This window comes from Odocoileus virginianus, chromosome 20 (assembly GCF_023699985.2).
Source record: "Odocoileus virginianus isolate 20LAN1187 ecotype Illinois chromosome 20, Ovbor_1.2, whole genome shotgun sequence".
NCBI lineage: Eukaryota > Metazoa > Chordata > Mammalia > Artiodactyla > Cervidae > Odocoileus > Odocoileus virginianus.
The window spans coordinates 50,222,850-50,240,075 of NC_069693.1; the positions used below are offsets into that span (position 1 = coordinate 50,222,850).

Genomic DNA, 17,226 nt, shown 5'->3' on the forward strand with positions numbered 1-17,226 from the left:
AAAGCTATGATGTTTGGCTCCTGTGAGGATAGAAGGGAGAAACCACAAGCCTGTTGTCTATGTCAACCTTCTCACAGTTGAAGGCAGGAAACTGATGTTAAAAACTTGTGGAACTTAACAAAAAAATTAAATAATCTTACAGGAAGAAAATGAATAAGAGCAGCTTTAATTTACTGAATGCCTGCTAGGTTCTGGGCATTGTGCTAAGAATTTGTAAAGATAATTGTATTTCATTTCATACAATCCTTAGACATCCTGGTACTATCCCCACTTTGTGGAAGAGAATCACAAGATCCTCAGAGAGGGTGAGTGGGCTGCCCAAGATGAAAACAGCATAGTCAACAGCAGTGCTGAGACCTGAATGGCAATTTGCTGACCTCAGAGCTCTGTATCACTGTGCTATGAAATTATGAAATGTATCATGTCCTTAGTTCCTTATGTCTGAAAATTAATAGATATTCCCATGATAGGCAGGGAAAAAGAAGCGGGAATTTACCAACAGTCTGCAGCTGGCTTGTCCTGCAGCAGCTGGACATTGACAGCTGCTAGGTCACCTGTGGTCACTGGCAAGTCTGGCTGGACCTGGGAATTTCAGAGGGTGCCAACATTCAATTTCTACAACAACCAGATTCCCCATGGGTATACACTGAAGATGCACCGGTCACCCCTTGGCATCCTCTGATGGACAGTACCCCCACCAATGCTCACGGCATCTGCCTTTTGGTGACACTTCCGAGAGGGAGGTCCTCTCAGGACTGGGGACCCTGGACCACACTTCTCAGCATGAGGCCGGATGGGCCTTCCCCCGACCCCCGCTGTCCTGTATTTGTCCAGCATTTCAAAGCCTCGAGTGTGTTCCTCTATCTTCTCCTCACTGGAAACCCACAGCACTCCTGTTATTAGGTCAGCAAGTGTTATCTATATTTTATGGACAAGAAACTGAGGACTGACACCTACATGGTCTTCCCAAGGTCAGTATCTCACGGTGACAGAGGAGGCTACACCCAGGGAGTCAATCCCCCAGCCAGAGCACTTGACTCCTGTGCAATGTTCCTCCACCCTTTGTCCTTAGGAAAGGAAGAATATGGGATTTTTTTTTTTTTTTTTTAAAGGGAAGAGATGGTCATGTTGTTGAGGTGGGATTGGGATGCTCTTACATGGTGTTTTGACTGGCCCCTCCATCCTCCCCGAATCTAATCCAGGGAGATGCATATGTGATGGGCAATGGCCTGGAAAGCAGACCCTGGTGGCTGGGCCTCGTTCCCAAGTACCTGCTTTCAACTCAGTGCACTGCATCCTGCTAAGAGCCTTCCCTTAAAATGATTTGGAATTCTGTCTCCTCAAAAAATGAGCTACTACCCCCAGAGGCTTGGTCCTTAACACAGCTGTGAGAAAGGGATTCTTGGGGGTGTGGCAGAGAGGGGATAGGAGGGACCCACAGCCTACATGAGATTTGATGCTCACCCAATATCTTCATGCAGCTAGTTTGCTCTCTGAATCTTGAATGAGTGTCAACTTCTGAAACTATCTTTTACAAATAGGACTTTGTTTCTCCATATAAAAGCAAAGCAAGTGCATTGTAGAAAAATCAGAAAGAAAAAAACAGAAAATATCAGTAACACCAAATGCAACCACTAAGACTTTGATTTTCCTCTATCATGCCTCTTCACAAACACGTACCCATCACGATATGTGTAAACACTCCATCTGTAATGAGGACACCATATGTGCTGGTGTGTCTGTTTCATTCAATATCTTGAAAATCTCCTGTGTAACTAGAACTTCTTCAAAAATATTTTAAATGGTTGTAGAAAGCTTCCTTGAAAAATTGTGCCATAATTTAACCATTATACATTGCTGAATATTTAGCAACTGTTTCCATTTTAAGGATTGTGTCTGGCTATAACATCACCTGTAAAAAATCTGACTGAATTTCTCCCTATTTCCTTAGGATGGATTTTTCTAAGTAGAATGAGCAGGTCCAGGGGTTTATTCTTTTTACAGTTCTTCATTATCAAGATGCTTTCTGGAAAACCAACATTAACGTAGAGTTTCTGGCCTCCTCTGAGATCCCCCAGGGGCCCCTTCTTGGTTTTTCATGCCCAGAGTTTTGCGCAAACCCGGAGGGCTCTACTGATGAGACAGGGGCCCTCACTGCTCTCGGTCAGGGTTCAGTGCCGCTCGGCTCCCACAGACACACGCTTAAAGTCGTGCAGCCCCAGGTTGATGAGGCACAGAAATAATGAGCTCAGTGGGAGGAAAGCAGTCTCTGAAAGACACGTCTCCGTGTGGGGGTGGGCACTCGGGGGTACTCACTTGATAGGTAGCGATGGTTTCTCTGTCCAAGTTCCGTGTCACAGAGACACTACCCGTGTTCTCATTGATTCTGAAAATTCCTTTAGGCTCTTGATCCACTCCCTTTCCAGTGAGCCGGAACTTGGACCCTTCCGGTCTGTCACTATCCACTACCTGGTCAGAGAAACAGACAATTACAATTACAATTACAATTCTGGCCGGAAAACATAGACAAAGCACAGGGCCAACACACCGCAGTGACCAGTCCCCTAGGCACAGGTGCTAATGCAGAGGTGCTGGATGAACCTGACTAAAGCAGCATCACCAGAAGTAGTGTCGTTGGTTTAACACCTTTCAGCCTAACATGCAAATCTCTGCAGCTTTCAGCTGGGAAAGCGTACCAGCCAGAGGGTGACATATAGTGATGGATCTGGGAGGGAAGTAACTTTATGAACTTCAAGGTTGGACATTTATATTATCTTTAACTCCTGGGAAACAGACTTCTTCCTACAAGTAAGACCAAATAAGCAATGGAAAACACTGGACAGTCCTATACTAGGCAGGCATTAATCAGGATTCTAGCTAGGTGTTCACATGAGTACAGTCACCAGTAGCACCACCTACACCCTTGCCTACACCAGGTATTCAATACCAGGCATGGTGCTGAGAAGGCATTTTACACACACTTTTTAACTCTGACAACAATGCTGGGGGCAGGGAACATTATTATTCATACTTAATGAATGAAATCAATGAGACTCAAAGAGATTAAGCAAGTTTGCCACAGTCACAGTTATTAAAGAAACAAGGAGGGTATTCAGAACCCATCTTCCATGTCTCTAGAGGCACAACTCTGCAACATCGCTGTGTCTGGATTTACGTCAAGGGAATTCCCTTTTGGTGATCAGCCTTGATTAGACATTTAAAGAACAAATTGAAAAGGTAAAGATATAGGAAAGCAATTTCAGGCAGACATAGCAACATAGACAGGCAACAGGCAGGTGAGAGAGCTTAGAAAATTCCAGAATGGTTTGAGAAGAGGTGAGGTTGAGAGGTAATTAGGAGCCAAACTATGTTGCTTTGTTTTGATGTCATCTGAAAGTATCCAACTAAAGAGAAAACCATTATTTGCATAGGTTAGTTCTAAAGTTTTACCAAGTATTCATGTATATGTAATGTCAATTTTCCGTAGATACCTGCAAACATTTTTGATTATAACATTTTAAAGGTCACAAACATAATAGACATTCAGAACATACCAATAAAAGAAAGCTAATACTGATCTGGCTGTCATCAGTTTACAACTAAACAGGTACCTATTGGGCTGTAGTCAACTGAGCTTGGAGGGTTTAGGTGGCTGAACCAGAAACGTGCCTTCTAGTGGAATGAGGAAGAGGTGTGGTGGTGGGGGCGGGGGCGCTTTTCTGGGATCACCATGCCTGCAATTCTGATGGGCGCCACCAGGTGGCAGTGGCGTCTAAGGCGGCATGAGCCTCATGATAAGGTTCCTCTGCCAGGACTGGTGGAGCAGGAGCATAGTTCCATATGGCAGTACAGTTTTTCCTTTTTTTTCCCCTCGATTTAAGATATTCTTTATTAAAATACACTGAGTGTTCTGATTAAACATCAATTACCTCTGTTTTCATTTTTTAAATTAACAGAAAATATCATCCAAAGCAAGACTAAAAATAAGGTTTGTGATATCTTCTGATGAAAAGAATTTTCACTGTCACTGCTTGACTAGATTTAATCCAAATGACATTATCCCCACTGCTTGGAAGCTCCACGAGGTCAACAGCCTCAGCATATCGGGCTCGCCACTGGATCCCAGTGCCTGGCAAAGTGCCTGGCATACAGTGGAACCAAGGCCAATATCTGTTTAATGAGGAGCTCACTGATTAGACAAACATATGTCCCCATCCTGGCTCGGCCAATGATCAGCCTGTGGTCCTGAATGTCATTTTTGCCTCTTTGGCTCTTGATTTCCTTATCTGTAAAATGAGGATAATGCCACTTATTTCCCAGGGTTGGATGAGATAGCGTGTGCAAAATACATTCCCGGCACATAGAAGGGGCTCAATAAACCGAGTTAACAATTAGAGTATTAAGATGAGACATGGGTTCGATCCCCGATCTGGGAAGATCCTCTAGAGTAGGAAACGGCAACCCACCCAGTATTCTTGCCTGGAAAATCCTGTTGCTAGAGGACCCTGACAGGCTACAGTCCACGGGGTCGCAAAGAGTTGGAGACGACTAAGGGACTGAACAACAGCAACAAATTACGCTGTTGTTAACAGGTAAGACTGACACCTCCAGGCATAAAACATAACTTAGCTACAATTTTTTTTAAAAATTCCTTTCTAAGGGAGCACATTTCCTTTTCAAAAACAAAACTCACAAAACTCTGGTTTCAGGAGAGAAGTGTTCTGGAGGCAGATTTACTGTAGGAATGGGCCAATTCTGTTTCTTTATCTCTTACATATTTGCTGTTGTCCCCCTCCCTCTCTTACCACTTTGGCCCAAATGTGGATTAAAACCTTTTGCTACTCTACACATGAACTGGTCCTGTTCAAAGACTTCTGCTGGAAAAAAGGCTGGATCTCTTTGCTATCTCCCTTCCAGACTTATTTTAAACACAAAACACTATTAGGAACTCTTAAAAACCTGTTTTCTAGAAAGCCAGTAAAGCAAAGTTGGCATTTCTCCAAGTCCCACACTTCCATGAGTTTCAAAGGCACTCCAGGGCTTGGAGAAACCTTGGAGAATAAAGCATGGAAGTGGGTGTCATTCACCAGGGAAAAGATGGGAGTCTGGGCTCAATTTAGATTTAGGAATTACCCACCAGCTCTCCAGCTTTTTAGTCCCCAGGTGGGGCTTCAGAGAGATCGTGGCCCACTCCAGCCTGAGCTGGAGAGATAGGAGGTATGCAATGGCCACAAAGGAGGCCTCAGCCACACACCAAAGCAAGTCAGGTGGGTTTCCAGATGACCTTTATTATACTGGGTAAACTCCTAAGATTTGTCCAAGTGCTACTGCAGGGCTGTGGTCCTTTTCCTGGTGTTTAAAGTGATGGAATGTAAGAAATCCAGTGCACTCCTGCCCAGAACAAATTCTGCCATGAGTCTCTGCTCCTGCAGCAGCTGTTAACACCCATTATACCGCATAGGAGGGCTTTACAATTAGCTGGTCTTTCCTATTATTCTTTGTAACTCAACACTTCTTTTCACAGTGGGGTTTTTTTTTTTCCTCCTTATTCTCTGAGTTGGAATGAAAAAAATAGCTAGTGATGCCAAAGAACTTGGGCCCTGGGTGCCAACTCTCTGAGAAGTGTGTGTAAATAGCATACAGTCCTGCTGCACACCTGGGTAAAGCCACGTCTCCAGCAGCAGTGGGCGCCGCTGGCAGGCCGGCTGTGCCGGAGTGGGGGGCATGGCTCGGGCGGCACCAGAGTCCTCTGCACCCTGCAAGGGGCAGGGAGTGCAGGGGCTTGGAGCAGCCAGTGCTGCTTGCTCTGAGCTTCAAAGGTCATCCTCATTGCCTACTTCCTACAGAGTGTGGTGCAGTACAGACAAAGCTAGAGCCCCCTAGGAATCCCATCCCACATCCATTCTCTGTTGCAAGGGGCCAATGACACCAAGTCATATGTGTTTTAAAGATACTCTGTGAATTTATATACACATTTATGTGCTCATAGACTATACAGCAATTTTGAATGTTTTTACATTGAGAGGATCATTTTGTATCAGTTCAGTTCAGTTGTTCAGTTGTGTCTGACTCTTTGCGACCCCATGGACTACAGCACTCCAGGCCTCCCTGTCCATCACCAACTCCCGGAGTTTACTCAAATTCACATCCATTGAGTCAGTGATGCCATCCAACAATCTCACCTTCTGTCATCCCCTTCTCCTCCCGCCTTCAATCTTTCCCAGCATCAGGGTCTTTTTTTTTTTTTTTTTTAACCCATGAATAATCTCTTTATTATTTTTTTTTTCCATTTATTTTTATTAGTTGGAGGCTAATTACTTTACATCATTACAGTAGTTTTTGTCATACATTGAAATGAATTAGCCATGGATTTACATGTATTCCCCATCCCGGTCCCCTCTCCCACCTCCCTCTCCACCCGATCCCTCTGGGTCTTCCCAGTGCACCAGGCCCGAGCACTTGTCTCATACACCCAACCTGGGCTGGTGATCTGTTTCACCCTAGATAATATACATGTTTCAATGCTGTTCTCTTGAAACATCCCACCCTCGCCTTCAGGGTCTTTTTAAATGGGTTGGTTCATCAGGTGGCCAAAGTATTGAAGTTTCAGCTTCAGCATCAGTCCTTCCAATGAATATTCAGGATTGATCTCCTTTAGGATGGACTGGTTGGATCTCCTAGCTGTCCAAGGGACTCTCAAGAGTGTTCTCGAACACCACAGTTCAAAAGCATCAATGCTTTGGTGCTCAGTTTTCTTTATAGTCCAACTCTCATATCCATACATGACTACTGGAAAAACAATAGCCTTCACTAGATGGGCTTTGTTGGCAAAGTAATGTCTCTGCTTTTTAACATGCTGTCTAGGTTGGTCATAACTTTTCTTCCAAGCAGGAAGTGTCTTTTAATTTCATGGCTGCAGTCACCATGTACAGTGATTTTGGAGCCCCCCAAAATAATGTCTATCACTGTTTCCCCATCTATTTACCTTGAAGTGATAGCTGTGAAAAGAAAAGAAGCGAAAAGCAAAGGAGAAAAGGAAAGATCTTCCCATTTGAATGCAGAGTCCCAAAGAATGGCAAGGAGAGATAAGAAAGCCTTCCAAGGCAACCAATGCAAAGAAATAGAGGAAAACAACAGAATGGGAAAGACTAGAGATCTCTTTAAGAAAATTAGAGATACCAAGGGAACATTTCATGCAAAGATGGGTTCGATATAGGACAGAAATGGTATGGACCTAACAGAAGCAGAAGATATTAAGAAGAGGTGGAAAGAATACACAGAAAAACTGTACAAAAAAAGATCTTCATGACCCAGATAATCACGGTGGTGTGATCACTCACCTAGAGCCAGACATCCTGGAATGTGAAGTCAAGTGGGCCTTAGAAAGCATCACTACAAACAAAGCTAGTGGATGTGATGGAATTCCAGTTGAGCTATTTCAAATCCTGAAAGATGATGCTGTGAAAGTGCTGCAATCAATATGCCAGCAAATTTGGAAAACTCAGCAGTGGCCACAGAACTGGAAAAGGTCAGTTTTCATTCCAATCCCCCAAAAAGACAATCCCAAAGAATGCTCAAACTACCACACAATTGCACTCATCTCATACGCTAGTAAAGTAATGCTCAAAATTCTCCAAGCCAGACTTCAGCAGTATGTGAACTGCGAACTTCCAGATGTTCAAGCTGGTTTTAGAAAAGGCAGAGGAACCAGAGATCAAATTGCCAACATCTGCTGGATCATCGAAAAAGCAAGAGAGTTTCAGAAAAACATCTATTTCTGCTTTATTGACTATGCCAAAGCCTTTGACTGTCTGGGTCACAATAAACTGTGGAAAATTCTGAAAGAGATGGGAATACCAGACCACCTGACCTACCTCTTGAGAAACCTATATGCAGGTCAGGAAGCAACAGTTAGAACTGGACATGGAACAACAGACTGGTTCCAAATTGGAAAAGGAGTACGTCAAGGCTGTATATTGTCACCCTGCTCATTTAACTTATATGCAGAGTACATCATGAGAAACCCTGGCTGGAAGAAGCACAAACTAGAATCAAGATTGCCGGGAGAAATATCAATAACCTCAGATACGCAGATGACACCACCCTTATGGCAGAAAGAGAAGAGGAACTAAAAAGCCTCTTGATGAAAGTGAAAGAGGAGAGTGAAAAAGTTGGCTTAATGCTCAACATTCATAAAACTAAGATCATGGCATCCGGTCCCATCACTTCATGGGAAACAGGTGGGGAAATAGTGAAAACATGGCTGACTTTATTTTTCTGGGCTCCAAAATCAGTGCAGATGGTGATTGTAGCCATGAAATTAAAAGACGCTTACTCCTTGGAAGGAAAGTTATGACCAACCTAGAGAGCATATTAAAAACCAGAGACATTACTTTGCCAACAAAGGTCCATCTAGTCAAGGCTATGGTTTTTCCAGTGGTCATGTATGAATGTAGAGTTGGACTGTGAAGAAAGCTGAGCACTGAAGAATTGATGCTTTTGAACTGTGGTGTTGGAGAAGACTCTTGAGAGTCCCTTGGACTGCAAGGAGATCCAACCAGTCCATCCTAAAGGAGATCAGTCCTGGGTGTTCATTGGAAGGACTGATGCTGAAGCTGAAACTCCAATACTTCGGCCACCTCATGCAAAGAGTTGACTCATTGGAAAAGACCCTGATGCTGGGAAAGATTGAAGGCAGGAGGAGAAGGGGACGACAGAGGATAAGATGGCTGTATGGCATCACCGACTCGATGGACATGAGTTTGAGTAAACTCCGGGAGTTGGTGATGTACAGGGAGGTCTGGCGTGCTGCGATTCATGGGGTTGCAAAGAGTCGGACACGACTGACCAACTGAACTGACTGACTGACTGACTGACTGATAGGACCGAATGCCATGATCTTAGTTTTCTGAATGTTGAGAACTCCATGAACAGTATCATTTTGTATAGTATTTTATAATTTTTATATTCAATGTGGTTGGAGGTTATACAAAATATGCAACACTTTATATGTATTATTACATTTGTATGATATAAATATATTTTATACTTCATAGTTAGATACAGACTTTGGGGGGAAGAGTAACTTTCCACTTATAGAAACACTGCCTGGATACCATAGAGCTCCCACATACTTTTCATCCAATTTCCCCTAATATTCACATCTTTTATAACCATGGAACATTGGTCACAACTGAGAAATTAAAATTGACATGTGACTATTAACTAACCAACCTCCAGATTTTATGTATTCAGATTTCACCACACCAATTTTTCTACTTCTGTCATTTTTCTGACCCAAAATCTAACCTGGAGCCCTATTACTTTTAGTGTGTTTGCCTCCCTATGGGTTCAGACATTTCCTTAATTATGCTGACATCAGTTTCTACCCACCCATGGAAAATATATTTGATATATCAAAATGCCATAGTCACCAAGTTCTATATATTCTCTTTAAGACCTTCTAGCCCTGCCTCCCTGCCAGTCTCCAGTACCTGTAATTTAACTCAGATCCTCACTAAGGTTTTTGACTGTTTTGTTGTTGGGGCCCAGAACAGTGCAAGGTACAGAGTAAGCTTTGACTAAATATTTGCTCTAAGTAAATGAATATTATGGTAGTCTCCTAATAGGACTCTATGTTTCTGATTCTCTCTTTTCCCCTCCTGTCCTAAATGCAACCAGAATGGTCATTGCAAAATGCAAACACAAATATGGCCAAGACAGTTTCCAGATTAAGACTTTCGCTGGTTCCCCATTGCTCCCAGGTTAATTACCTCAGGGCCCTCCTTGATGGGCCTCCACCTGCTTCTTCAGTTCTCTCTCTTGCCACCACCAACTGTGAGCCATGGGACTTCTGAACTTTGCCCACTTTCTCTGAACCGGGGTTAGTCAGACTCCTATCTTTCATCCTGTCTGCTGGAGTCCCTCCAGGTCCTCCTGGACTCAGCACCACCAGGGATTGCCCGCTCACTGGAGCTTCTTCTGACCCTCTGCCCCATCTCCAAGGAGACCAGCCTCATCTTCTGGTCCCAGCCCTGCTCACCACTGAGGTCTGTTAAGGCACAGAGAGCAGATGGCCCCTTGGTTGGGGCTGGTAATTGTCCCTTGGGCTATTTATTTCTTATTCTTTTAACATTTCCTGGGTTTGGAACATAGAAGACACTTGACTAGAGCTTTGAAAAAAAATACAACTTTGTTTGCTTGTTTTTATATGATCGTAAAATGCTTCATAAACTCATAAATTAAAATTTGTTGTACTAACTTTTTTGTATGTGTGAAAATGTGGTCACTTTATCTATGTAACATTAGTATCTTCTCATTTCTCTTTTTACAAGCCCTCAGGCAGTGGTAACGCCCAGGAGTCATGAAGGGACCTGGGACACTTCCCCATCCTTATAACCTGCAAAGGGCCCCCTTATGTGAGACCCTCTGTCTGAGCAAACACTGTGCTCATGGTGTAAAGTGACTCCAACACAAATACCACAGCACTCCTTCACGTCACAGCCAACTAAATGGATGCTCTAATTCTAGCTATTTAGAAAATCAGGATATACTTATTTTCAAAGGATAGATGACTCTACATATATAAGCAATATGGTCAAAAGGATAAAAAACTATAATAATAATCAGACCCCTTGCCCACAAATTTTCAAAGGGAAATGAATCACATGTGAACAGTACAGGTCTTTGGGAGATAGAGTTAATAGGGTAATATTTTTTTTTCCTTCACTCTAGAATACTTTTGACATCATAAGATGAGCCTATATTACTTGCTATACGGTAAAGAAATTAACCCAAAAACAAAACAACTTTTTTTAAACATGTAAGACTAATTACTGGAGCTTGGGGTATACACTAATTTAGAAGATGTTTTCTGCTCCATGTTAAGTAGGAAAAAACTCATGTATAGCCTTTACCTATAGTTATTAGAAGACATTTGTTTTGTCCAGTAGGTTGGTTCTCTAAGGTGATTTGTAAGCAGCAATTAATTCTCTACTGTGGTTCAGTCCTTGACATGCCTTTGAACTTGAAGACACTTAGCCATTCAGCAATCCAAGCAGCTGTGAGATCCACGCCCTTCTCTCACTCTCATGCTGCTCAACGACTTTCAGCCACTAGGTCATAAATCAACAAGGGGAACTAAAGAAAACCCAAGGCCAAGAGTTTCAAAATCCCTGGTGGAGAATCACACTCTGGCAATCCACCAAGGGAGGATGAGAAGCAGAGACCCACAGCACAGATCAGGGGTTCTTGTACCAGCAGGCTGTGCTCACCACCAAATTCAAATGGCTTATGCCCTCCCATGGAGGGGGTTAAAGGTATGAGCAGGATGGAACACTCAGGAAGGAAAAACAAACCCCAGTAACACATGATGAGGGGAAATCTGAAACCACTACCCCGACCCTTCATTTACCAGCACTGTCATTGCACCAGCTTTGATACCCTTCTTTTTTAAGAAAGGATTTAAAATTATGCCTAAACTCAGCTTAAGCCACTGAGTTCCACAGGATTCATTGTTAACTGGAGAGGGAGGTAGGTCAGCTTTATTTTCTGATAGTTACAATTTTTTGGTTACTTTCTATAGTCCATAGAAAAATTTTTAAGAATATTTCTTAATTTACAAGTATTTCCAACATTTTAACTTTTTACTTCCACCTTACCAGAGAATAATGTGGTTTATGAAATTTCTACTCTTGAGGATTTTTAAAAAATTTATTCACAGCCAAGTACAATGTCATCTTTACTAAATGATCCACTAATACATGGAAAGAATGAATATTCTGCAGCATTATTCATGATAGCCAAAAAATGGAAGGAAACTAAGTGTCCAACAATGGACAAATGGATGAATAAAATGTGGTACGTCCATAAAATGGAATATTATTATTCAAACTTAAAAATGAAGAGAATTCTAACACATGCTACCATATGGATGAAACTTGAAGACATTATGTTAAGTGAAATAATTCAGCCACAAGAGGACAAATATTATATGTATATTTAAATATATATATATTTACATGCATAATTAACGCAATGCTACTCTCACTGAGGGAACTCGGTTTATATTTAATATATCCCAAACTGATAGCACCACTCACTCACCCTGATGGTCTGTTTCTCTGCCATGATTTTTTTAAATTAATTTTTATTGGAGTATTTCCATGACTTTTAATAAGATGCTTCCTTCTTGATTACAACTTCCTCTATTACCTCCCTACCTTCTTTTCTTCTGTTCACAATATTTATTGACCATTCATGAGTTCCAGAGTGTTTAAGGGTCATAGTTCAATAATCTATGAAGTCCACATTATGCGATACGGGAGATTTGCTGAAAGAAGCCACAGCAGATCAGAGAAAGCAGAAGTCATCTTTGGGTCACTGGGTCACTGTGCCTTGTCTGGACCCAAAGTCCATTCACTACCCATCAGTATCACACTTCCACATCTCTTTATTGTCCAAGAGAATAACTGGGATCCTTATATGTCCCTTTCTGAATTACTCGTTTCTTAGTGCAGATTTCACCCCACTGCTCATTGGACCCCTTGACTTTGCCTTTTGTGGTTCTACCAAAAATCAAGATGTTCCACACTGCCTCCCCTCCAAAATCAAGATAGTCCTGAAACCTCTGGTTAGAAATCTAGATTTTCTATACCTGCTGTCTCTATTTATGAATCAGATTTATAGTAATGGGGAGTAGTCACCAAGGCTGTTCCTAAATAACCTGCTCCTCTTCTGGGCACATAGTAGGACTATACTTTCACACTGAAGTTGATTGTGGCCACAGACTTGCTTTAGCCAATGAAGTGAGAGTGAAAGTGTCACCAAAACGCCAGTGCATGTGCCCAGCTCACAGCAGAGGCCAAACAATAGCAAACGCCAGGATGTGAGCGGAAATGCTGCTGCAGGACTCCGCAAGGAAGCAGGAGGCTCACACCTCAAGAGCCCCAGGCTGCCTGAAAGCTGTCGGCAAAGCCCTGTTATGGGAAAGGTGACGAGAGGCATGGTTATTTGTTGCAAACATCTTGGTGTCAGATCTTTTGTTTTTTCTTTTTTAAATTTACTTTTTTAGCTAGCGGAAAATTGCTTTACAATGTTGTATTGGTTTCTGCCATACAACAATGCGAATCATGGTCAGGTGACAACATTCCTCTAAACTCCCACCAAAACAAATGCTATTCTCTGTTCTGGTAAGTATGGGCCAGGTCCCTCAGCACAACTTTCACCCTCAGAGGTCCAGGCCTGGCTGAGAGGAGGGGGTCCCTGCAGGCACTGGTTACCCTGCCCCAAATCGTTTGCCCAGCACCCAGTCTGGGTCTTCCCGCCAGCGCCCAGGCCTGGCTGGAGGCAAATCTCAGCTGGCAGCTCCCTCAGGGCCAGGTCCCCAGACCTGCCGAGCCACCACTGTTGAGGGAGCCAGGTACCCAGGACCCAACTGGCCTCAGGCTCCTCACACCACCCAGTGGGGGCTGGTCCCAGAGATGGCCGCTGCCATTAGGTCACTGAGGCAGGAATGGGGGAGAGGGTCATCGCCACCTCAAGGCCTGGACCCAGCCAGTGGGCAGCCTCGGTGAGGGCTCTGGACCCCCCAGGACACACCCTCCAGTCTGTTCCCTGGGCCCCCAACTCACTCGCTGCGCAAGGCTGGGATTCGCCTCTCACCTCACTCTTTGTATGAGGACCACCACTCTGACGACCTTTGACTGAATGTTCCACTAACGGTCGCTCACTGGCTGTTGCAGGCTTGGGGGAGGGGCCCACTGCAGCACTGACCAATGGCTGAGCAGGATCACTAGCAGTCACTCAGTGACAGTTGCTGGCTTGGGGGAGGGGCCCACTGCAGCACTGACCAATGGCTGAGCAGGATCACTAGCGGTCACTCAGTGACAGTTGCTGGCTTGGGGGAGGAGCCCATTGCAGCGCCAACCAATGGCTGAAAGACCCTTAGTACTCTTGAGTAATCATTGGCTGGTAATGGGCTGCGAGGTAATGGTGCATGCAGCAACAGCAGTGCTAAGGGCTGCACGAGGCATAGTACCACTTCACAGCTTAACTTATCCTGACTAATGCACAGTCGGGCTTGCAGCTCGGAGCTCACTAACCATGTGGACATACAGCGAGTCACGTGGCCTCTCTGAGCCTCCTTCCCTTCCTCTGCCAAATGGGGGAAACGATGCTTAAGTATAAGGGTTGTGGTGGATAACGGTCTGAGAGATATGACAGGCTTAAGTACATAAACATGCTCAATAATGTAAGGCTATTGTTCATTTTATGATTATTAAATAGTGGTGATGATGATGACTATGACAGGCAATTGTTTATCAAATGCTAACACTCTGTCACACACTAGTCTAAGCAACTTACATTAATCATTTAATCCTTACAACGACTCTGTGGGGTAGGTAGTGGTGTTAATCCCCACTTTACAGAGAAAGAAACCGAATCACACAGACCTCGCCAAGGTCAGTGAGATAATGGCCTTGCATTTGAACCCAAGTATCTGGAGTCTGTGGCTTTAACTCCCGCTCCACATGGCCGACTGGGCAGAGTGCCGGGTGGTGTGGGTGGGCACAGGAGTAGGATCAACAGAGCATCCGAGCCTGGCATTGCTGGAAGGTGCTCCTGCTCTGGACTCCTGCTGACATACCCACGCCTGAAGACGAGAAGCAGGGATATTCATCTCAGGTCTCTGTCAAAGGCAGAGCCAAGATTAAGGGCTTCCAAGTGTCAATTCCCAGATTTATACTTACCCAAGGGGTCACCTGTTCCCTCTGTACATCAAATTCCTGGCAGGAACATCTTTACCTTCTCACATGCTCAGAGTTTTGTCATAGTAATGGTGCAATTTGGTGTGTGTGTGTGGGGTGTTTGCATGCATTCTGCCATCTAAAAGGATAATAAATTAATCAAGCCCTTGGGCACTCTTGAAATACACACCTGTAATCTCTTACTAACTTGCCGAACTTTCCTTCCTGGCCACTGCTCTGCTCCTCTCCCTTCTATCAGCTTAGATTTTTACGGTTCCCAAAGAAATATTAAACCAAATATTTATGCACTCATCTGAACCACAGTTCAGAGAAAGCAATGTAACAAAATCAGCATTGTGAACCTGGAGCTAGTCCCATTTGGAAGTAATAAACACGAACAATTGAACAATTTCTCCCTGGAAATGCATGTTGGCTGCCCTTTCACTGAGGATTTCAACACTTATTCTTATTATTCTTATAATTCAGGGAAAATTTTAATGCTAAGTCTGATGCTTGGAAACACAAGCAGTGTCAAACATAAATATACAATTTCAATCGTTTTCAACTGAAAGCCTGACATTCTATTTGGCTTTGCATGGGCTTCAGTTAGAAGAACCTGTGCAAACCGGGCTTTCAAGTGTCCCATTCTCTGAAGGAGCTACTCTTTCCCACAGTAGGATCACACCTGGCTAAAATCTTTCAAGGCACACACCATTACTTTCAGGAAAAATACAGGCTGCCCCAGAAATGCATTGGAGGTGTGTGTAGCCCGTTCCCCGCCTGTGCCCTCACTCGGGTGTCACTGTGTGTGTACACGCCGCCTCTCCTGCCTTTTCCCCAACTGCCAGGCTGAGTCCACCCATCTCAGCCCTGGGCTTGCCTCTTCCGACCCACAGGCTCCTATATAAAAGCAGAGCCTTGTCAAACACATCATCGCTTTCTGGATCCTGGGGCTGGGACAGGAGGAGACGGAGTCAGTTGGCTGAGGGCTGCAAACCCTTAATGTCTTATCAGCTTGAAAGCTGAGTCTATGTTTTGGGGAGACCCAATGGGCCATAAGTGCAGACCTTGACAAAGAAGACAATCCACTCGGGAAATTAAAAAAGAGAGTAATGAATAATTGTGTGTATGTGAAGCCAGTTCAGGCTCAAGCATGGTACATGTTACTACCCTGCATCTGGGAAATGACCCACTTCAGCATGACTTAATCTGATGCCTTAGCCTTGGTCTCCAATTTACACTGGCAGACTGAACTATCACAGTCCCCTTTCCCAGTGGTGGCTGGTGAACGGCTATAATTCGCCAGGACCCTACCAAATGGAACTTATATGACTCATTCCTTCATTCTCAATTCTTTAATTACATTCATCTCTTCAGAGAAGACTTCCGTGACCATCTTATTAAAAAGAAAGAAAAACAATGGCTCCTCCCAACACCATCCTCTATAACCATTCTGGTTTTCTTCACAGAATCATCACCTGACATAGTTATCTGTTTGTTATATATTTTTTTACCATTAAAATATATGCTCCATGGAATCCAGGACTTCTGTTTGTTGTGAACAGTGCATGGTGCATGATAGACACTTAATTACTTAGTAATAAATAAAGAAGTTATGTAAAGGGAAGATGAATGAGAGACTATATGGTCAGAGAAAAAAGAAAATTCCAAAAGTTCATAAATCAGTGAATTTGCACAGCTAACCTGGTTTCAAAATGGCTTATCAGTTTCTGGTTAAGGACCATCTTTGGTCCTGAGCTTGGGTTCTGAGGGGTGCTCTGGTATCTTCCAAATAAAGTCATCTCCTAATTAAATCATCCCAATGAGACATCTGAATTTAAAAATAGAGCAGTGTGCTCTCTAAACACAGGATGTGATGAGATCAACTTAGGTAAACATCTTTCTTCTGGAGCTTCCAACTGCATAAAGTATGGATTTTCCAAAGGAAGCCCAACAAGAGAGGATCATACAAGCTGAGTCACTGAAGAATCTGGCAAAGCATTTTAGAAGATCGCAATCAATGGAAAAATCTTGGTGGGCTTCAGGCTCCTCTCAAGTCATGATAAAAAATCCTCTAAACAGCCATGGGTCAACACAACTGCCCAGTAACTTCCCTGTGGGTGATGACCCCTAGGCAGATGATGCTGTAAAGAGTGTTCCATCTGAGGGACACTTGTGAGGAAGAGACCTGTGAGGAAGCATGTTTTTGAGAGAGAAGCCAGGTGGTCTGTTCTCTAGAAGATGAACAAGGTGGAGCCCCTTAAGTGACTAGAATGTAGGAAGATGGGGGTGGGAAGCACAGTTTGGGGCATCATCTAAACACCTGCAGAAAAAGAGATTGGCTTAATTCTGTTGCTTTTGAAAGAGTCAAGATACAGAACAGACAGATTTCAGCTCAAAAGAAGGATCATGTCCAGAGTTTAAAGAGCCAAGCTGATGGCACGGGCAGCCTGGTGATGGAGAAGACTGCCACTGATGT

General features: G+C 43.7%; 1 protein-coding gene across 10 annotated transcripts in view; it reads right to left on the bottom strand.

Annotated features, from left to right (window-relative positions):
• Positions 1 to 17,226, bottom strand: part of CDH13 (cadherin 13) — a 980,082-nt gene that overhangs the window by 447,175 nt on the left and 515,681 nt on the right. For all 10 annotated transcript variants that reach the window (XR_011482283.1, XR_011482282.1, XM_070451475.1 and 7 more), the window contains one exon: positions 2,317 to 2,469. Coding sequence is in view for 8 of the 10 variants with exons in the window: in XM_070451475.1 (XP_070307576.1) it covers positions 2,317 to 2,469 (153 nt within the window). In the remaining 2 variants the exon portion in view is untranslated. The remainder of the gene's footprint in view (positions 1 to 2,316; positions 2,470 to 17,226) is intronic.